The 23710-nt window shown below is 39.4% G+C and overlaps 1 protein-coding gene across 8 annotated transcripts in view; it reads right to left on the bottom strand.

Annotated features, from left to right (window-relative positions):
* Positions 1–1203: 1203 nt before the first annotated feature.
* MTRR (5-methyltetrahydrofolate-homocysteine methyltransferase reductase) overlaps positions 1204–23710 on the bottom strand; it is a 92462-nt gene continuing 69955 nt past the window's right edge. For all 8 annotated transcript variants that reach the window (XM_075586173.1, XM_075586180.1, XM_075586175.1 and 5 more), the window contains 8 exons: positions 21304–21392; positions 16489–16669; positions 12018–12060; positions 9861–10056; positions 9208–9326; positions 4425–4517; positions 2719–2901; positions 1204–2235 (listed from right to left, as the gene is read on the bottom strand). In XM_075586173.1, the coding sequence (XP_075442288.1) occupies positions 2091–2235; positions 2719–2901; positions 4425–4517; positions 9208–9326; positions 9861–10056; positions 12018–12060; positions 16489–16669; positions 21304–21392 (1049 nt within the window). In that variant the 3' untranslated portion in view covers positions 1204–2090. The remainder of the gene's footprint in view (positions 2236–2718; positions 2902–4424; positions 4518–9207; positions 9327–9860; positions 10057–12017; positions 12061–16488; positions 16670–21303; positions 21393–23710) is intronic.

The raw sequence follows: 23710 nt of genomic DNA, 5'->3' as shown, positions 1-23710 counted from the left end.
TTATTACAGGGATATAAAAAGTTTCACCTGAACCACAATAGTATATAAAAAAATAAATAGAAATCTTGTGTGTGTCTACTGAAAATCCAATTTAACTGTTGAATTTTACTTAATATATTTTGGTGTTGGAAATTGGACCAGGACAATAATTAACCGTGATAATTGTGATGAAATGATATTTAACATAGTTAATGCAGCATTAACAAGGACTAAGGGGAGATAAGAGATAAAAAGAACACAGCTCTCCCATTGAGTTGATGTTGCCATAAGGCAGGCCTGCACAACTTGTCAAGTGAGAAGGGCCGAACTGCTTCAAGGAAAAAAGATTTGGGCCGCACGGGTAAAATCATCATCATCCTCATCCATCTCCCCCAGCACCCCTCATCATCATCCTCATATATCTCCCCCAGCACCCCTCATCATCATCCTCATAGATCTCCCCCAGCACCCCTCATCATCATCCTCATATATCTCCCCAGCACCCCTCATCATCATCCTCATATCTCCCCCAGCACCCCTCACCATCATCATCCTCATATATCTCCCCCAGAACCCCACATCATAAACCTTTGCGAGACTCCCCATCTATCTCTCATACCTCCATCTCTCCCCCTCACCCATAATACTCCCCCTCCACATCAAACACGCAATACCTCCCTGCACACACATCCCACCCACCCTGCACCTCACATCCCTCTCCTCCCCTGCACCTCACACCCCTCTCCTCCCCTGCACCTCACATCACTCCCCCACCCCTGCATCTCACATCACTCTCCCCCTTTGCATCTCACATCATTCTCCCCCTTTGCACCTCACATCACTCTCCCCCTTTGCACCTCACATCACTCTCCCCCTTTGCACCTCACATCACTCTCCCCCTTTGCACCTCACATCACTCTCCCCCTTTGCACTTCACATCACTCTCCCCCTTTGCACCTCACATCACTCTCCCCCTTTGCACCTCACATCACTCTCCCCCCCTGAACTTCACATCACTCTCCCCCCTGCATCAGACATCTATCTCCCCTGCACCTCAAATCACTCTCCCCTGCACCTGAAATCACTCTCCCCTGCACCTCAAATCACCCCCTGCACCTCAGATCATCCCCCTGCACCTCAGATCATACCTCCTGCACCTCAAATCACCCCCCCTGCACGCACCTCAAATCACCCCCCTGTATCTCACATCATCTGCCCCCCCCCCCCCCAGATATGCCTATCTCGGTTTGCCCCGGTTGCCGGCGGAGGAGGCAGCTGCAGAGCAGGCAGGACTGCACACACGTGCTCGCTCTAGCAATCAGCAGACACAGAAGTGCCTCACTGCTAGAGCGCGCTGGAGAGCGGAGGAGGTTGGGTGGAGGAGGGGGAAAGCCACCGCGGGCCGCACAGTGAGTGCGGGCGGGCCGCATGTTGTGCAGGCCTGCCATAAGGCATAATGACAGGCAATCAAAGTGGATCAGAAACAAGCCAAAGCACACTGTAGGTGTTCAGAAACATGCACGGTTTCCAAAGAGAGGTTTTGTACCTTGAAAGAGTCTAGTGATTAACTACTTTAGGACCTTATTCATCAAGATATATACTGTTAACCACATAATTATCGAAAAATTGCAGCTTAATAACATGGTCCCAAGGGGGTAATGTATTAAACTGTGATACAGTAGTACCAAATCGTGGGAGTTTCTGTGCGATAATGCCCCAATCTGCATTATCACAGTTTAATAGATAACACCCTAGGGTAACTGCTACCTAAATTGTATGCAGAAACATATTCAGTTTAAGCCAGTGGCTCTCAAACCTCTCCCCAGACCCCACAGCAGGTTTTAGGAATAACTAATGCATGTGCACACATGTGAATTCCCCTAATTTGCATGTGAAGAGAATGTTGGCCAGTAATCCTGGTCTGGGTCAGGTTCGGGGCCATAAGGATAGGTTTGAGAATTCCAGCCCTAAGTTTTAATTCCTGTTGCTCACAGTTTTACTTGAGAACGTTCAAATATGAAAATCCAGTAGAGTTAAGAAGAACGTTGATAGGGTGCTTTTTCAGTATGTAGTAGTCTTCTAAGATGTTGTGTGGTGGGGATTTTCTAAATTCAGGTCCAGACATCCTGTAAATACTGTTTTTTGTCTCGTAATGTAGCAAGTGTTTTCATTGCCTCCAGTTTGTCCACAGCGAGTTCAGTACTTAAAATATCAATTAAAGCATCATTCACATCTTTGACCATGTTTTTCGCATCACTGAAAAATAAAACAAAATAAAACTAGTCACCACGAATATATGAATTCTGGAATCTCAATACCTGCTTTATGGAAACAAACACCAGCTCCAGTACAGTGTTTACTACAAAAGCAAGTTAGAAAAAAACATATTTTGTTCCTTTAAAAGTACATCCATGAATAATCATCATATTAGTCTCTTCACAGCATGCAACTGATCTCGTAATCTCAACATTTAAATAATTACAACATACCTTAATGTGTTGATTTCTGAAAGTGTGATAAATGTACAGTTGTCACTCAACACTGACTTAAGTGGTAGTTAAAGTCTGTTCGGGTGCATTAATTCATAACGGGATGAATGAATAACCCCCTTGAAGTAATGACATTCAAATACACTTGAATATGTTGATGTATTCTAAATAAATAATAGCAATAGTCTGAATCAATTCTTTACACATCCTATCAATATGCCCTGTCAATTAATAATTTAAGTCCACTCACCCACATATATAGAAATGTCCATTTTCTTTGGTCAAGATTCTAGCAATATCCACAGAACAAACCATGAGATAGTCTTGGACATATTTTGGTGGCATTTCCTCTGCGCTGCTAGGGGAGTCTCTTGAGAAACAGACCTTGAGATGAGTTAATGTACCATTTTCAACAAAATTGCTTAGTTCCTCTCTGAAAAGGGCAGTAATAGAATCAATTTGACAACACAACAGCAAATACATAGATCTTATAAAATACATATTCAATATGGTAAGAAGAGGTAATGTGCATTTAAAATTATGACAACAGATTAAGCTACAGTACATGAAGCAATGGGAGGGGAAACACTTGAAGACGAGGACTGGGATAGGATTCTCTCGGCAGCAGCCAAGAGCTCCACCTGAACGACGTTAAAGGAGAACGCATATAAAGTCCTAATGAAACTCTCAAAATTCGTCAAAGGTTATCCCCCATTGTATCCTAAGCAATGTGGGGAGCCCGCAGACTTGCTACATATGCTGCGGTCCTGCTCTCGGGTAGTTACCGTATGGGAACAAATTAGAGATTAGCTACAGAGGATTTTTGACTTCACTATTCCCCTAGATCTCTGGCTATTCCTTCTGAATAGACAGACACCAGGACTAGCTAAAGTAGAACATAAACTAGTTGCGCATTTTGCAACAGCGGTGAGTTGTGAGCTCGCAGCATTATGGAAGCAGCAAGAGATTCCATCTATTCCCAAAATTAGAAATAGAATTTGGTTTGTTTGCCAGATGGAAAAGTTAACGAGTTTAGTTAATGACACAGGCACTAAATTTCTAAAAGTCTGGATGCCGTGGTTGGCACAGACAGATATCCCAGGGGTAAATGATGCCACCGCTTTGCTTTGATAAACGCAAATGCGTTCTCCTATGACAACCGACACGACAGTTGCATTAAGACAAGTTAGACCGGCAAATACAAGAGACGAAAGAACGAAGTCAGATAGGAAGAATAACAACGCCTGTGAAGGATTCGGCCACAGAGGCAACTTACCTGCTGTTACCCCCCCCCCTCCTTTTTTCCTACCCTTCCTTCCCATGTCTAGTGTATAAGTGTATCTGCCAGTTCGTCTTGTTCATGGTAAATGTTTTCTTCTATATATGGATGTTACGAAATAGGTTTTATTTGAATGTACAAGACAATGTGTTGCTAGACCATGTTAAGATATATAAAAAAAGAAAAACCTAATAAAATTTGTGTTCCAAAAAAAAAAATGCATCAACTTCCATTCATTCCCTCCATTACATTGAATGAGAGTCATAATGACAACCATAAGGCACAACACATTGTAAAAATGGCAAGCCATGTTAGAGTTGCAAAAGTATAATGGGAGTATAGCTACAGACACATTAGACCTTCTCAGTGCACCCAGTACAATAAACAAGTTGAATTGTGTGCCAATGTTGAGGTTTTAGGATTCCAAGTTTTTTTTAGTAAAAACACTGTATTAGTGCTTAATTAAGGCATACAATAATTAACTATTTACAGTTGTGTCAGAAGCAGGCCAGACATCTCCACTGATTTGGGTATTCCTCAACCACTATATTGAAAGGCAAAATCCCAACAAAAATCAGAAAAAAGTTGTTGCTAGTTTTCAAGCAGCTGTTGGTGTCCGTAAAAAACCACTGACGACATGTGTGATAACGATTTAGTGTAGTCTCACATTACTGTACCTGAACAAGTAGTCTTTGTCATGATTACGGCAGCCGAAAAATAGCCACGTGTCTCCAAATTTCCCCTCCTCATCCTGTTTCTTAAGTTTCTCTCTGAAACACAGGGTATTAAAGCATATAATTTAACTGGACAAACTCCAACCTGCAAATATATTTCTTGTACAAAGTAGAAAAGAAAAACATTTGATGTTCCAATTTTTTTTTTAATTTGCCTCCTGTAAATTAGAAATAGATATGTATCATAATTACACAATTTCACTAAAGGGTTGAAAAATGATTATCTAAATGTACCATGTAGCTTCTCTGCTCCTACCCTAGGATACTGTGGTCGGAATTTAAGCCATATGCTAATTGTGTATTTCAAGTAAAGACAAAATAAGCCCTACAGAATCCTCTATGATGGCATGCTGTACATGCAAATGTCTGTAAAATTAGCAGTAGCGACAGTATGAAAATCTTCTTATAAAAAAAAGAAATTCTAGATGTGACTGGATCTTTAGTGAAAATTGGAACTGAAGCTGCAAATCCCACTTTTCTATCAGGAGATATGTTTTGACAGGTCTTATAAACATTCTCAACCATGCATACCTAAGTGACAATGTTTTGGTTAAATTGGGACAAAACCTTGTTATATTATAAGAAGATGAAGACAATAGGGAAATCCTGTGTCACTTTGGTTTGATTAATGTGATAGAATACATTTCCCTGCACGGCAGAAAGGTCTTTATAGAGATAATGTGGATCTTTATTTTTTGCAGCAGGATCTCATTTAGTCTTCTCCCAAGGGGAGCAGTTAGATAAGTTTACTCTCTGCCTGTGGCTCTTTTAAATGCCATTAGAATATTTCAGATGATTCTCTATGAATAAAAAGAAGGGAATAGGAATGTAGATGTTTTGCATATTTCATATAAGCAAATATTATTTTTCTGAAATAATCAAGAATGTATGATTGGTCACTCACTAGTTCTTCTTGTATGTATTAAATACTTTGTTTGCAAAACATTAGCATATCATGTTTTGGATTGTAACTACATCCAAACTTAATGAAATAATGCATGGATGGCCCAGATGGCTTTTTAATGACAACAAAACTCAATGCCTTCATTGTTTAATAGCCTTAATATCTTGTAGGAAATTAGTAACAGCAGCACATCTATTAGTGTATTAAAAAGTTTGCACTGCAACTTTAAAAAGTTGCTCAGGAACATTCACTTATCTTTGGGAAACAATTTGCCTAAAATGTATGATTTTATTTAATTCAACACTGCCAGCATCTCTTCTACAAATAAAAGCTTGAATGCATTCAATGTTGAATTTGGGTTATATCTGGGGGTCTTCCTTACACTTCCTTATCATATTAATTAAAGTGGTCCTGATATCGTCACACATAGACAAGAGAAAAATAGAAATATTTCTTGAATACATTTGTGCAAAATGATGTTAACCAAAATAAAAAAAAAGTATAACTAGCTGTCCAAGTACTAAAACAATATTTTTTTTAAGACAAGCTCTGAAGAGATGCACAAGATGCTAATTGTTCACATAACGTGATGTCAATGGATCTGGCCATTTTATTCCTCAAAATTAACTCATTATACCGGAAGGGTCTGATCTCAGAGATTTACGCAGGGCTAGCACGGTCCAGGAGTCCCGTCAACCACAATTATATGTTGAAATGGGCTGAAGACCTCAATCTTGATATAGACAGAGATGAATGGGAGGATATTTGGGAAGCAGCAGCCAAAACTTCTATTTGCACTACTACTAAGGAAAATATATATAAGATTCTATTTCAATGGTACTTAATCCCGAGTAGGCTGAGCCAGATCTTCCCTGGCCTGTCTGACCTCTGTTGGAGGGGGTGCGGCCAGAGAGGAGATCTGGTGCATATATGGTGGACATGCCCAAAGATCCAGACTTTCTGGAATATGATATGCTCATTGGTTGAGGAGACGGTAGGAGTTGAGGTCCGGATGGACCCGCTGATATGCCTACTCGCGAAACCCATCGAAGATATTTCTGTCCCTCTTAAAAAACTGGCCTCGTTCATTCTGACTGCGGCTCGCTGCTCAATAGCAGCTAATTGGAAAAAGATTAAACCCCCTTCTAAGCAAATGGTCCTTCGCAAGGTAAGCGAGGTCAAGCTTATGGAATACCTATCGGCGCTCCTGAAACAGAATATAGTACAATATGAGAAAGTTTGGGCACAGTGGCCTTATAATTAAAGAGATTAAAAATGAGATATGGATGCTTCAGTTGGACTCTGCATTAGACCACTAACCCCTCTAAGGGGGAGTTCATGTCTACTCAGGGTCTTTTGACAAGGTGGAGGGGAGGACAACTACACCCCTTCCCTTAGCTCTCCCCGTTCCTATCCCCTCTCTCCCCCCTTCTTCTGTTCTTCTCTCTTCTCCCCCTCTCTCTCTCTGCCTATCCTTTACAGTACTAATATAAGGGGTTTGATCTAAGATCCTCCTAAAACTGTTAATTCTCCCGGACGGGATCTACATAGTAGAATCTAAATGCATAGGAGGTTACAAAATACTAGGGGCAGATCGCCTCTTCTCGATCAATCAACCTTGAGATGCTTCGGGTTGTTCACTTTTAAATGTATATGTTAATTAAGTTTACTGTCTATAAACAACCATGTGATGTGAATGTACCCCTGTCAGAAAATAATAAAAATGTTTGAAACAAAAAAAAAAAAAATTAACTCATTATTACACCCTGACTTCAAACATACAAAATAGCTGGCAACACTTGTAAAAGGTTGTATTTTTCCAGGATTTCATTTTATTGTACATAGGACTGCTGCTTTAAATTGACTTTACACATTCTGCAGAAATAAAAAGAAACTGACTTTTTACTTCACTGCCTTCTAAAAATGTATAATTTGGTGCCAGTATGCTGTAATTAAGATGGATCACCGGGCAATTGTGCAGTGGCTTGCTGTATACTCATGTCTATTTGAACTTGTGGTGTCACATAGCAGCTAGAGCTGACCAAGGCAGAAAAGATGAAGTGGATCTGGTCCATGTCCAAGATGTAAAGCAAACAAGTCAGCAAGAATTCAATATCGTCATACAGCACCATTACCACAGGCAATACCCCCTCGTGATGATTGCACAGAATTTCAATGTCAACAAAAAGAATGCTAAAGCAGCAAATCCATATGCACTCAAAAAAAATGCACATGTGCATTTTACTTCATTGTGTAATCAGGTGGTGTGCCCAGTCTTAACAACTGCACATAAAAGAAGTGTTAATGATAGAATTCCTTGTCCCAGGTTTCTTTTTGATGACCCGAGAACAACAATGTAAAGCAGACTAGCAGGCTGGGTTTCAACGCAAAGAAAGAGCATTAGTGGTGTAGATAATGCAAGACCGACAAAAGAAAATTGTAACAGGAACAGCAATGATGCTGAAAATTATTTTTGTTTTCATATTTATAACCAAGTTTATCCCGAACAATGAATGTGTTGTTACCATGGCACAATTAGGAAATAAAAATGAATGTACAAAAGAAATGGGAAACAAACGGATTGATAAGACCTTCAATATACCATAAATGTAATGCCATACTGAATACTGGCAAGAAATGTATAAATACAGTATGTTGGATTTTAAATTAGCATATGCAGAAAGCAATTTTGGTACCACTTCTAATGTGATAACATCAACTTGAAGTAGTAGAATTATTGGCCTACAGTATGCATTTAATCCTGTAGCCTACCACCATGAACCCATATGGTGAAATTACTATTTTCTTCACCGAGAGATACAGCAGTTCAACAATTCTAAGGCCACGTCTATTGTGAGCGCGACGGCATGCGATCAAAATGCCGTGCCTCTATGAGGCAGGCCATAGAGCGTGCGGCCGCTCGAAGAGAAGCGCCGGTGCTCGCGATCCATGAGCAGACAAATACATTTGTTTCTGTTGCGCGATGGCCAGGTCACGTGAGCGGTTCACCCAGTGAGGACGAACCAGCTCCATGACATCATGGCCATGCCTCCCGGTCGCGACTTGCACAAGGCCATAAATCGCTCCAGCTACAGACACGCATGACGCCACGAGCATGGTCACGCGTGCTCGTTCGCCATGGACGTGGCCTAACATTACTGAAAACACAACCCTGCACTTAAATATGAAGAGAATTATGTACTTTTTCGGCTTACAAGCAACACTGCAATCAAAACAAATATGCAGTAATAGCAATAAGTAATGATGATACTCTAAGTACAAATTAACAATGCAACCAGCTTCCCTAAACATATTTCACTATACTTGAAACAAGTTTTTTTCTTTTCTGCAGGGACCCAGAAAAGTAGAACGCATACCAATAAACTGTTTAACTCGAACCCATCAGAACTAACCAGGAAAAAGGTGAGGCCAGCCTATATAGTGGCCAACAGTGACATTATATAAAAATGATGGAAATAGCTATGAGGCAACATCAAGTTCCACCGTACAATGTTTCAAATTAACTTTGAAAAATTCTTTAAAATTCTTCTGCGTGTATGATTTTAAGAAAACAAGAAAAAACCCTCTTGATTTCACCCTATATACATATCCCAGTCATGAGATCACCATGGTCCTACAACAGATTGTTTATATTATGTCCTTTGTAGGGAATTCTAATACTGCAGTGTCTCAGATAACTGATCTGTATGTATATGATCAGAACCATCATTGAGATCTAGGTTGTACCTGGCCAAGGTACTGTAAGGGAACATGGATAATGGGAATGGCAGCACAGACAAGTTATTATTATTATTTACTTACCGGTGTTGTAGAAAACCAATAAATGGAGCAATTCCAGTCCCTGGCCCCACCATCACAACAGGGACCGAAGTATCAGCTCGCAACTGGAAGGAAGTGGATGGTCGAGCAAAAATGGATATCTGAAGTATGAGAAGATAATTGGAATGGAGTCTGAAATATTGAGCATACAGTATAGAGCACTATTCAATAGAGATAAGTGGAGTGATGCACAGCTAACAATGCAGTCACTTTTATTAATTTGAATACCCTGTAGAGGTCAGATATAATGATTTGACATAAATAAGCAGAGGTGTGACCTTGAAATCAATTATAAAGCCGATATTAAAAATAATATGAAGTGTAGTGCAGATTCCCCCCGTCTGTCATTTATTAAATCAATTTGTAATGCTGTAAAACTATGAAGCAAGAGACATAAATGCACCCCATATGTGCACATAAAAGCTACACTGAAACACGATGTTAAAAAAAAAAAGCCATAATCTTCAAGGAACATTAAAAAATAATTATGTGGCCAATTTATTAAAAACTGTGCAAACTGGTTTACTCATACTACAGTAAGTTAGCAGCAGGCTTCCCTACAAAACCTCTTGCATTGCTTTGTAAATCTGATATGAGATGTTTCTAGAATACAGTGTGTGACTCCATTCTCATACCTCTGGAGTGAAGGCCCCCTCATGTATGTGTCCTGCAGCTAGCGTCTGTTCATGGTTTGGATCGTTCATTTTCCCCACAAGTTCAGCGAGGAAACCAGTACACACGCCTTTTTGGGGTACTGGCCGTTCTGCGCTGGTTGGAAATTCTACCACGTTAAAAACAAAGTGTAGTTTCCCGGGATGAAATAAGTTAGAGCTGTAAAATAAAAATTAATCCGTCACTTCAAGTAAACATTAAAAAAAAAAAAACAGTTTTGTCCACTGTTCAGCCACTGGGCCTGTACTGTATATCCATTCTGTCGTACATGACAACACCCCCTTTGGAGGTGTGTATCTCAGGAAACAGGGGTCCCCTGAACTGAAATTAATGGGGTTCAGCTCCAGAGACCCCTTGCTTCAAACGTATGTTACAAAGAAAATGATAGAAAGCACATGAATTGCTCTTATAAGAGATCCTTAGGGAGATAGAAACTGCTTCTCTCTTGGACTCCTATGCGCAACTATTACAGGTTGGCTGGCCTGGTAGGAATAACGCTGTGAGGGTTCTGAATGAATACTCCTGGACTGCAAAATGTACTGTTGTTTTCGGGGCCACAGATTTTGGCGTTTTGGTCTGCAGTGCCGGGGACAGTAAGTCTTGCTAGATCTGTATATGCAGTGTATCAATCGCCATCCACATACAGATGCAGCTGCCGTTATTGAAACACTTCACGCGTTGTATACCTCGGAATACCCATGTGATGGCGCGTGATTTCTTCCAACCGTACCGCCTTTAGATGCGAGTGCAGAAAATGGCATTTTAGTGTTCTGGTTTTTAAACACCTGAAATTGACACAGTAGCACAGTACTGTACACATTACAATTCATTCATTTCATTGCATTTAATTGCACACAATCCATGAAATTCAAACAAAGCAACTGCGATAAACACGTGTGCCTGGGGCGATTGGCAGCGTTAATGCCGCGTGGAGTACAGCAGCGCACACGAAAACGGCACTGTGATTTGTTCGAATAACGGCCGCTGCATCTGTACATTTTATTTATTTATAAAATGTTTTGCCAGGAAATAATAAATTGAGAGTTACCTCTCGTTTTCAAGTATGTCCTGGGCATAGAGTTAAGACAAATAATACATGGTTACAAATACAGTTACTGTAGCGACATCCTTTATTCTTACACTTCCCGCACGGCAGGATGCGTGCGGGAAGCGTGGTGACGCGGATTGTTGCGGCGCACTGTGACGTCACTGTCACGTGACGCGCCCGGTTTCCCCGGCTTCCCCTACACCCCTGGAGTGTAAATTGAGGTAAGCGGGGGTGCGGGGAAGCAGAGGGGCAGAGCAGGAGCCGGGTTCGGGAAGGGGGGCCAAAATGCGCCCGAAGCGGAGGGGGGGTGCGTGGTGGAACCGCGGTGGCGCGCGGTCTTGACTGGCGGCAGCCGGAGTAGATCCTGGCATGCCGCCGGCATTAGTAAGAATAAAGAATGCCGCTACTGTACATAAGTGAACAGGGTATACATTATATACAAGACACTGCATGCACAGTTAAAGATAATATATATTATAGGCGTATGTAACAGTTACAGACCAGATTAAAATGTGAGACAGCCTTAGTTTTGAAAGAACTTAAACTGGTGGTGGATGTGAGAGTCTCTGGTAGGTTGTTCCAGTTTTGGGGTGCACGGTAAGAGAAGGAGGAACGGCCGGATACTTTGTTGTTGTACTTTGTTTTACCTATGCTTCCGTCTTGCTCAATAACATAATGCTACAATTCAGATCTTCGTTTCTATCACCCTTGCTGATTTTTTATTCAATTACGGTTTTATTTTTATGTATACTGTACATGTATTTTTTTTCTCATTAAGAATAAAGACAGTACCATGAAACAGAGCAACAGTAGCTTTTCTAAACATTAAAAACAAATCACAATATGCCATTTCTGAATCATATTTAACAATGATCATTATTTTCATTGGCATGCCATCTGTACGGTCTTTCATTTCAATGTTACCTCTCACCATTTATTAAATGAGAAATCTTTGTTGGCACAACTTGTGTGTAAATTTATGGCCTGCTTCAGGAAACAGAAGACTTTCTTTATCTTTACAGTATTATTTCCGCGACTGACACTGCAGCTATGAATATAGATGTGATATTACCTGGCAGCTGAATAAGGTCTGGTTTGTAATTTAGGAAGATGCTCTGAAAACAAAGAAAACAATCAAACTTTCAGTAAAAGCTGGGAAAAAAAAAAGGAAGCTTGTTTTAAACATTTGAAACACAACAGTGACCCACATTAGAGATGCCTTGTTCTTACATATGCCGCTATTCAAATGCTGTGACATTGCTCTCTTGTTGTCAGGGGTTGTTTAAAACTCTGTTCAATTAAATGCGGCTGACAAGGACAAAACAAATCTTCACAGCATATTGAACGAGGTCTGCAACTATTATATAGTACAGGAGTGGCCAACTCCAGTCCTCAAGGGCCAACAACAGGTCAGGTTTTAAGGATATCCCTGCTTCAGCACAGGTGGCTGAGCTACTGAATGAGCCACCTGTGCTGAAGCAGGGATATCCTTAAAACCTGACCTGTTACTGCTCCTTGAGGACTGGAGTTGGCCATCACTGGTCTAGTACAATGTTCCTGTGGTAAATTTAAATTTAACTGTCTGAATCTGGCACCATTGTGCGCATTAAAAATGAAGGTGATTTGAGTTTTGAAGTCACCCAAACCAACTTAAAAACCTTTACTGACCATAGCTGTCTTTGTGATCATAGTGTTAGTTTCAGCATATTACAGTAGAACACGGGTTTCTAAATGCTAAAATAAAATAAGCATTTATTTAATTTGGTACTGTATGCGTATGCTTCTTTTGGATAATCTAAATATGCACTCATTGCTATTACTGTTCCAATAATGCTTTCCATGAAAACCTTTTTTCGCAACTGACACACTTCTATATGTATTTCTTCTTTTTCATTTTATTTATAGTGCAACATGAATGTTTGATACAAATCTGCCCCTTCCACATCTCATACAGGATATATAACAAACCACAGTATTAAACATACCTTAAAATTAGAACATTGCGATGCACAGGATTCTTTAAAGAACGTATTGTCTCTTGTATGACAATTTAACTGCAACACCATACAGTCAGTGTGAAATTATTTTGGCATGCATATGATCAGCAAAAGAAGAATGAGTTGTAGCTATTTTTATTTACGAGACAACAGACCGCGGTTACATTTATGCTGCATATGATCTTGTTATTTTCTTGTCAGGCCCTGCAGCTCATGCAGTATTACATCTACATACCGTACTCATAACCAGTGGGGAAAAAAAATAAGTTTAATGGTGCACCCTTGCAGGTTAATAGTCTTCAGGCTTCTTTATAGAATAGGCAACAAAAATACAATTTACAATATTTATTCTTCTTTTTGTGTGGCTCGAAGATATTTGTATTATTTCCAAATTAAAGTGAGGCTTAGTGCTAAAAGACTGGATATGGGTGGAAATGATCATAGTCAGAGATAAGCAGCAGCACGAATACTGATTCTATTCACTGTAATTAGTGTAATTTTGTTTATAAAATGTGTATGCATGAATGTTTCTTGTCAGTTTGATTGTAGTGTAACTACTTCAAAATGTCCCATGTCAGGTATAATTAGGAATTTTATGACATATATTCAATTAAATTTAACTTTTCATGCTGAGCTAACAAATGTATGCATACTGTATAATAAGAAACATGTGCTTTGAGTTGTACAGGCATACCCCGCATTAACATACGCAATGGGAACGGAGCATGTATGTAAAGTGAAAATGTACTTAAAGTGAAGCACTACCTTTTCCCACTTATTGATGCATGTTCTGTACTGCAATCGTCATATACGTGCATAACTGATGTAAATAACGCGTATGTAACAGGCTCTATAGTCTCCCCGCTTGCGCACAGCTTCGGTACAGGTAGGGAGCCGGTATTGCTGTTCAGGACGTGCTGACAGGCGCATGCGTGAGCTGCCATTTGCCTATTGGGCGACATGTACTTACTCGCGAGTGTACTTAAAGTGAGTGTACTTAAAGCGGGGTATGCCTGTATATGGACAGTTTCTCCTTGAACTAAAGCTTACTAATGCTAATGTTTAAGAAGTTAAATCAGTGATTGCTCCTTTGTTAAACCATTCTTTAAAGCAGCTCTAAGTTTATTTTATTTTGTTTTTCTTTACATAGGTTTGAAGCAGGGATTCTTTGGAGCTGAACCGCGTTCATTTCCGCTCTTGGGACACCCTGCTTCCCGAGATACTTACCTACGTAAGGGGTGACAAAAAACAGAGCACAAAATATTCCCCTCAGATGTGGTATGGTGATGGTCAAACAAGGAATCTGGTAGGATGCAGCAGGTACTCTCAGTGTGGTATGTAAGAGAGAAAGTCTATATCGGCCGAAAGCACATGGCTGGGGGAAAAACCTCAAGGTTTCTACAAATGTTCAAGCTGCAAAGCTTGCAAGTTTGGAAAGACAAAAACTGATTGGTTTTTCATCAAATGTAACAAAAGAAGTTTTTAAAATTAAAATTGTATTAACTGCAAGAGCTACTCAGTTATTTATTTATTACAATGTCCATGCGGATTACAATATGTAGGTCGTACCATCAGACCTCTCCGTGTGAGAATTTGAGACCACATTCGTAATATCACTATTGGGCTAGAAAGCCACAAATGTTTCGTTACATTTTAAGAAATTCCATGACTCCAACCCATTGGGCCTTTTATACAAAGCATTGATATAGTTAAAATGCATTGGAGAGGTGGCAATCGCATAAAGGAGGTCTCCCAAAAAGAGACATTCTGGAGACATAAATTGAGCACCCTTAGACCTCTAGGCTTAAATATAGACATAGATCTGTTTCCTTTTTGAAGTAATGTTAATCATTATTTTTATGTGATATTTTATCAATATGCCTTCTTTATTTCTCTGGGATATTTATTTGGTATTTTTTTTCCTTTTTTCATCTTGATAGGTCTGTATTTTTGTATCAATTGATTAATGGCTATTTGTTTCCATCTAGATCAGTCATCCCATATTGCTCAGCATTTATTTATATTTATATTATATTCCAGTATCTGATATTGTGATTTTTTATATAGTTTTTTATATAGCTTTGAATATTACTACCGGTTTTTTAGGCTGTTTTGATATGCACTGGCCAATCATTTCATGCACCGCCCCTGCCTAGACTAGCCTAGGCTGTATGCCTGCTCGTATCTTTGTCGATACTGTGAGTTCAAGGAGACCAGCCCCGGATCCCGATTGGTGGAGAGGGTCCGTGACGTCATCCGCCACCCGGAAGTAAATATCTTGGAAAACGCTGGACGGTCCACTACTCAACGTGACACTTGCCAGCACTACAGGACCCAGAGTGGTCAAATCGCCGTTTTATTTTGTGAGCATGTGAGTGGAATGAGCTCCGTGCTCTATTGTTCATTGTAATAAATTCTGTTGCGCTATATTTTTCTCTCTTACATACCACACAGAGTACCTGCTGCATCCTACCAGATTCCTTGTTTGACCATCACCATATCTGAGGTGAGTTTTTTGCACTATGTTTGTTTTTTGTGACTTCCTTTAAGGTGTTGTGAAACTCCTAACGCCAGCTGCATCTCCTCTTGGTGATATTAAAAAAAAATTTATACTGTTTTTTTACACTGTTTTTTATTAATTGATTTGGGTTTGCGCTCAAACTTCCTGTATCACTACGTAGGGGGTGCTGGTACTGTATCTCTGCTCAGTTTAAATGTCATGCATCCTGCAAGGGATGATGTCATGGCTTCCTATTGGCCCGCAGGGCACAGGACATTTAAGCTTAACCATTATGTTAGCCCCAACTACCCCAGCTGGAGCTGCTCTTGCGAGGTAAGTATCTCGGGAAGCAGGGGGACCCCAGAGTTAAAATTAATATGGTTAAAAAAGTGACACCAGTAGGGCTGCGTTAAAAGTTAGTTTTTAAACATGATTATCTGAAACGTGAGGGGGTTGGTTACTTCTGGATACGACTTTACATTTAAATATTTGCAAACATTGTAAATTGCTTAACCCCCTTTCCCCCCCCTCCGTATGTTTTGGGTATTGCTTGCCGTGCTGAAGTGCCCTCCAACGCTCCTTGTTGCTCCTCAGATACGGAGATACAATACAACATGAAAAATAATGACCCCTCTCCTCTCCAAATTAATTATACTACTCTAATAGTTTCATTGATTGCCAAGATTAATCCAATAAGTGCATTATTCTATATCCACTAAAGCCGCCAAAAATAGGAACATTGGGGGATTTTGGTTTGGCCACGTCGGCGGATATAGAATAAACCCTTAAGAGCCCTTATTGAATAGTCTGAGAAGCCACTAGAGAATATTTCAGTCCCATTCATTTGAATAAAACTTAACTCTACTCTACCACTGGGAAGCAGCTTAGCAACATGTTGAAAGGGTACCCCAAATCTATTAATTACTTATTAATTTACTGAAGTACAACTGTATGATTAAAAGTTCAAACACCTCACTGCTTTATGGGAAACTTGCTTCAAACCACACTACATATTCTCTCAAGATATAAAAGCTGACAGTGCTTACCTATCAACAGACTTAAAGGAGGCTTGCAGCTTGGAAAAGCATTGAGAAGGTTTAAAATGCTGATAGCAGGGTCTCTAATAAAATGGTTGTAATCGGAAGTGCCTTGTTTGCTGCACAGCTCCTGCAGTCTGCGTTTCTCTGAAGCATCTGAGGAGTGCTCCACCAAGGCTCGTAACAATGCCTAGGAAACCAAAATACATAGGGAGAGCTGTACAAATTAGCCCTAATACAGGTACAGTATATCACCTTAGAAAATTCATAGATTATTTACCAAGTCCTAGCTTTATCAGCTGTAATGTAACAACTTGGCAAACAACAGTATTTGTTGATTTTGAAATATCTAGAATATACTGTATATCTATTTTTAAACATTAAACTTGCGTTTAGCATTATTACACTTTAAAAATGCCTGTTTTTGAGAAAGAAAAAAAGCTTTTTTTTTTTTTAAAGTGGATATAAAAATAGTTTGCAGTGTAGCTAATGTACTGTTCTATGGTCTTCATATGGAAATTAAATATAAATCAAATTGAATATATCTGCCCCATGTCATTGTTCAGAGATGAAATTCTGTTCTTTAGCTTTGGAAAAGTTAATTCAAGCGAAGATTCAGTGCTCATTCAAGATAACAAAATGCAGAATTCTCATTTTTTTTTTCATGTCAACATGTCCAAAACTACCCACGTATTGAGAATGACCTGAACTCTGCGAAAGTTGAGGTCAAAGTATGTGATTATCCAAAATAGAAGTGATTCAGCGCACAGCCAATGGAGTGGGTCCCAAACAAAATGAGTAAAAAATAATCTTTATTGGTCCATAGTTAAAAAAGGAGGTAAGTACCTTCCTACACGTTTCGTACCTAAATGGCACTTTATCAAGGAGTGAAGTATGTGTTTAAAAGTTTATTTTCAAGTTCAATCGGCCATCTTTAGATGGACACATTTCTATTCATCCTTTCATAGCTGTTCACTGGACAAACAAAGCTCATCATTTGATATATACAAGTGGAGATTACTGTATCTTTGAAGTAAATTAAACTGCTCCCGCAGAAAATATATAAAAAATATGAAGATACCAGCAAGCTTGTAAATATGAATGAGATGTAATGAAGCCAGAATTCTATTGATTAGCTCATTGCAGAGTTGTTTAAAATGTAAATACAATTCCCTGGGAATACACCAATTTACCAATTTAAAATGTAAATTTTTCCTGTCTGGAAAGAAATGTACCGTAGTAGCAGGCATTATTGCCCCTGCTGGCGGGCACTATAAAGGGTTAGCCCTGCCTCTTTACGCACGGCTAATGCAAACACAATGGTGTCTGCTCCCGCTGGCGTGTTTGTGGGTCCCGCTGCAACAACCCATACAGAGCATTTACAGCTGCTATATCTGTATAACTCCCTTTCAAGTGGACCCCGAGATATTATATCGAAAGACAAACATTACATTAATAAACCATCAGTTCCCATTACAGACGTGCAACATAAGAGCTTGCACTTTCTCTGAATCCAAATGACCCAGCACAAATATGCTTTATAATTTCTGTACTGTATGTGTACAATGAAGAAAGTAAAACACTCATTGAGGAGGAGATAGGGGAGGAAATTAAGACTTCAAAAACAACATAGTGGCAGATTGCAGTTTTTGTTTAGTTTTGAAATGTTGCAATGTCAATGTTGCTATAACTCATTGTTATATTTTCTCTAAGTAACACCAGACTTGATCACATTCCTGTACATTCAATAGCTGTGAGGCAATATGGTTAGCCTTCCATACAATCATAAAGTGAAATATGCCTCTAACGAGTTATAAAGCAGATGGTTTATAAAACTTGTCTTGGCCAGTTTCCTCTTCTGTTGTTTCTATTCTATGATGAGATGCAATTGCCAAAATACATTGAGATGTTATTAACAATCTACCAGTCTTTGTACAACATTGACATCTAGTGGAAGCAATAGGGAACAGAAATATAAAAATAAAATAAACCCACAGAAAGATACTATGGCCCATATTGACTTAACGGTGCTAAACTTGAGCCTGCCTTAGTGCCTATTCATTTCAATGACAGTTAGAATGTGCTACAATTAAGAACTGTTTAATAAATCTGGGTCTATAATCTTGAAACACTTTATGGTAGGAAGGTAAGGGTTCAAACATAATGATTTATCTCTAGGACTTCCACTTCTTGTACCCGATGGCTAGTAATTTAAGTCTGGTCTTTTGGCCAAGTAAATTATTAATAATAATAATAATAGTGCAAATAGTTGACTCACTCACATAGTGAAGTGGTTGTGCAAGTAATACCTTAAACCTAAGAATAGAAGAACCAATTCAAATATACATGCTTCTCCTTCAAGGCATGAAAGGGCAGTCAAACATAGGACCACATTTAACTGACAGTATGACTACGATGTTAAAACTATGCGACTGATGATTTAACAAATATATATATATAACTATTTGTAAAGGGTTTCCTTGTAACACCAATTAGCATTTTACCATTACGGTTAGTGTTGATTTTACAGCCCTTACTTCTTACTGCCCTCTGCATTGCCCCGCCCTATTAGTTTATATGACATGCAGAAGATATGCATAAATTATTGAACACTATGCTGGGGCAATCATAGACAACCATCCTCCCCCTTTTGAGCGCTTACCGTAAGTGAAAACAATGGAATGTTTGCAGATTTTCCAAATAAGTTAAAAATACCACTGTTTTAAGCTAATAAACATTTCAATGTGATGAGTCCCATTTGGTCCTATGTGGGCTTACACTTTTCAAACAGTCAATGGTAATTCATCACAAAAGAAAGGGTAGTGTTGCCTGTAATCCCTAAACCATGGCAACCAAATCCCCAATGATTTCAAGTGCCAATATAGTGGTAAACATTCGATTGGTATTTGGGAGCAGCAACTACCACAAACCTCTGTTTTTGTTGTTGTTTAGCAAATAAAAATACAACTTGCGGGTCCATTCGTATGTCTCAGGCAGGTCTGCAACCATATATTTCCCCATGATCGCCTAGCAAACGCTGCTTTCACTGCAGCAAGGGATTCTGGGTAATGACATGCACATGAGCACTCACTGTGAGTCACTCTTTACTTCTTATCCCTTTTAACATGAACCCTTATAAATGCCTGCCTGCCATATAACACAGCTTTCAGCACAGCCTGGGTTAAACAATGGCACAGCCAGTAAACCTACTCACAGACCAATGTTTTGACCTTTGTAGTCTCATCAGTGTGAGGTTAGTTGCGGGCTATGCAACATGAATCTGGTAACTGGGTATAACCAGACATTAAAAAAAAAAAAAAGTTATGGTGGGTTTTTAGTTTAGAAACCTGAAAAGTTTTTTTTTTACCAAGAGTAACATATGTATTTTCTCTCAGTTTATTTTCTCTCAGTTTAATCTATTTTAGCGAATATAAAGGCCCATAAATACTAAGCAGTGCTATGCCATTGGGCTTCCTGTGCCAGAAAAGATCTTATAGAATAGCACAGCTTAGTAAATCTGGCCAACAGTGCAGCTTTTTACTCAAAAGGGCCCTGGTCCAACAGTCCTCAATGGTCCAGATATCTCTTTTACTTGACCTCTTTCTGAAACAAAAACAAAAAATTCGACAGGCAATCAATCCCAAAATTTTTCTGATGCTGCAAACACACACATTCTTCACCAGACATGTCACAATGGCGGTCACTATTTATTACAACTGTATCATGATATTTCAGCATGTCTACAGTATTTATTCAAAACTACCGTAGCCCATTGAGGAGCTCATGGGCTACCAGCATTTCTAAAGTAAGGTGATATTGTGTCATGCAGGCCAGAGGCTGAAGGAGTAGTGCAGTGGTAAGCCTGAAATGGGTGACTTGAATCCAATTTCAGCTCTCTTTGTGACCCTGAACAAGTCACTTTATCTACCTGTGCTTCAGGCACCAAGATTAGATTGTAAGCTCTTTGTGAGAGGGACTCTGGTGCCTGCAAAAATCTATGTCGAGCACGGTATACACTGTGAGCGCTACATAAAGTAAAATCTCTCATAGCATAGCTTATTTATTGTGTTCTACAAGTGGCAGGATTTTAGAACTTTACATTACGTTCTATTCATTGAAAATATAATGGAATGAATATAGAAAACCTGCACGGATGTAACCAGTCATGCAAAACTGAGGAAATAGCCTTTGTTGTTCTTCATATCAATTACTTTTTCATTTCTACACTCACTACTAGGGCTTGAGCATCTTACCATAAATGAACCAATCACACCAAATCACACAAAAGAGTACAACTGTCAAATACTAACCTAGAACAAAAGACTGTGTTTAAGTGCAGTACCGCACCTTACAATGTATATACAGCATCATTGTGTAAAGCATGATGCCTGCTCATACTGCACCGACACACTTTATTCGAGCAAATACCCAGTATGTACCTGGCAGATACCTGGAATGCGCCGCTCCTCACCTCTGACAAGCCCCGTTGTGTTTGCCTTCCCAGCCTGGGTTCATGCCTGGCTGACGGGCGGCTGATCTGTTAAATGATAATGATTAGGATTTAATAGGCTGCAATGCTTCGTGTGTCTACCAGATGGCATAAATGCATGAATTGTAATGCAGTATATATATATATATACTGTGCAGTATTGCAGCCAGCGGGAATAAAATGCTTCAATCGCTGCCTGAAAAATACCTCAATGCACTCGGGCAGAAAACAGTCACAAACCTCAATACACCCGGGTATACCCGAATTCGTGGGACTAGCCGAGCTCGAATAAAGTGTGTCGCCAGTGTAGGAAAAAAACACACATATATACTTACTTTCTTAGGTACCGCTCTTATTTCAAGGCACCATTTGAGAACAAATTGCAAAGAACACTTTTCAGGAATATAAGATGGTTTTGAAGCTCCTATTTATAAGAGGGGGGAAAAAAAACAAGTTTTTTTAAAATTAATTTCTTTGGTGAAAGTGAAAAAACAAAAACAAATGCTGATAGATATATATATATATATATACAGTGTTCGACAAACCTATACATTTGCACGCCCATGGCGAGTGGATTTAGCATTGTGGCGAGCTCCTATTGGCCCAAGCAGCACACGTGTGGTACTAGGTGGCGAGTAGATTTTTTGGTGATATGTCAACCACTGTGTGTGTGTGTGTGTATATATATATATATATATATATATATATATATACATATATACACACACACACACACACATATATATATATATATATATATATATATATATATATATACACACACACACACACACACACACACACACACACACACACACACACACACACACACACACACACACACACACACACACACACACACACACACACACACACACACACACACACATATATACATACACTTTTTTACAGAAGCTCATTCAGTTCCAGAGATTGCGTTTTATTTTAAAAAAAAAATAATTCTTCGTTTTAATCCTTCAGAGCACTAATGGATCACGTGCCCGCTCTTCTGAGCAATCATGTGATCGCTTCCGGATTCCAACTGGTGGACCAGAAGTGAAGGGAAAGGTCAGGAGGACCACAATCAACACGGATCAGGAAAAGTCCCTAAAAACTGAGCAAAAGGCCATATGTCATAAGGGTCTCTAGGGTGGCACTTTTTGATGACGTATGCTGTAGAGCAGGCCTGCACAACACGCGGCCTGGGTGGCACTTTTTGATGACGTATGCTGTAGACTAGAGTATGTCAATAGGGCCCTTGAGGGGTTAGCCAAAAAGGCCTACAGGAACATTCGGCTGGTGCCATCTAAGGACACTGCAATTAAAGATAGGCTCTTACGGACCAATAACTAATATGACCTTATAGTCTCAGTTCTAATGGAATGAAAAAGAAAAGCACTCTTTATCTACAATAATTTACAGCTTTTGATGTGCAGAATTCCTCTTATTCAGTGATGATCAATTCCAGTTATGTTTACGTCTCAAAAAGTGCCAGGATATTAGTCTCGACATGGTCAATATGTATTAAAAGGGGGGAATAAAAACGTTGTTTGCTGTGAGGACATTACCGTTTTAAGTGCTTATTATGCCATTTATATGGGGATATTATACCACAGTACTTTCCTTTCCTAGGAGGTATGTCATTTTTAAATGAAACTTTTCCCTTACGACGCCAAAAATGTTGTTTTTTGCATTCTGTGCAAAAGTACATGAACAAATTGAGCAGCTTCATATTCAAGCTGAAGGACTGGCATTTTCCTGCCAAGTGACTTTTAAATGCCCATACTATTAGTTCTTAATTGCATATACACGTCTCATAAGTGCTACACTAATGTTGAAACCTTTTATTTCACAATATGTAAGTGCTCACTGAAAATAGACAACTGAGATTTGAATATTCCAGTAACCGAGTGATTCTTTTCTCCTCAGCAAAGCTTATTTTTACGAAGCACTTAATGCCATGTGGTGAAATAGCCTAATAGAAACAATTTACTGAATTGCTACTCCTGATTTGGGGAAGGTTAGATTTGCTTCAGTAAAGCTTTCTCAGAATTTTTACAATTAAAGTTAAGGTGGAACGCACGTGTTTAGAGATGAATACTATATTTGGACAAATATCACGCAAGAAAGAGGTTCAGCTATACAGAATAGGTAAATATTATAGCAATGCTCTTCTTTCATCCCCTTCTTTTTGGGAGCGGTATGAATCTGGAAGATGTCTGATGTAGGACTGTGGCAATCCAACAAGTGGGGACCAGACATGGGTTTACAAGATGGCTGCTGATGAGCTCCTTGTCTGTGAGGAACAATTGCCCACAGACACTGATTTGATAGCAGACAGCTTTGTGTCTGTGGTCATATTAAAGCAGTTCTGCCTGCTCACCTGTGGGAAACCACAGTTCCTGAGATTTGTAATTTTGTGTGTGCCGGTTGACACAAGAACAACTACAAATATGGTCGCCACAAACGTGGATGAGGAGTCACCAATAGAAAGTTACAATGTCATGTCCCTGTTGCAAAGGCAGGTCCAAGCTCTTCACCAGAAGTCTTTCCCCATTTAAAAAATGTTTAAAAAAATAAATGTTGGGAAATGCAGACTGCTGCTTTCACCCATGACACTCAAAGGTGCAGTAAAACTTACAGCAGTAACAAACATTGAAACTGCATTAAAATGACAACACTGGTGTGTAATACCATGTTTAATTGCTTTACATATCCCAATTTAATAATAAAAAAAATGTA

The sequence above is a fragment of the Ascaphus truei genome, chromosome 2, assembly GCF_040206685.1.
Source record: "Ascaphus truei isolate aAscTru1 chromosome 2, aAscTru1.hap1, whole genome shotgun sequence".
NCBI classification, from domain to species: domain Eukaryota; kingdom Metazoa; phylum Chordata; class Amphibia; order Anura; family Ascaphidae; genus Ascaphus; species Ascaphus truei.
Note: the sequence above shows the minus strand (reverse complement) of the source record. Positions and strands in the feature narration are given on the sequence as shown.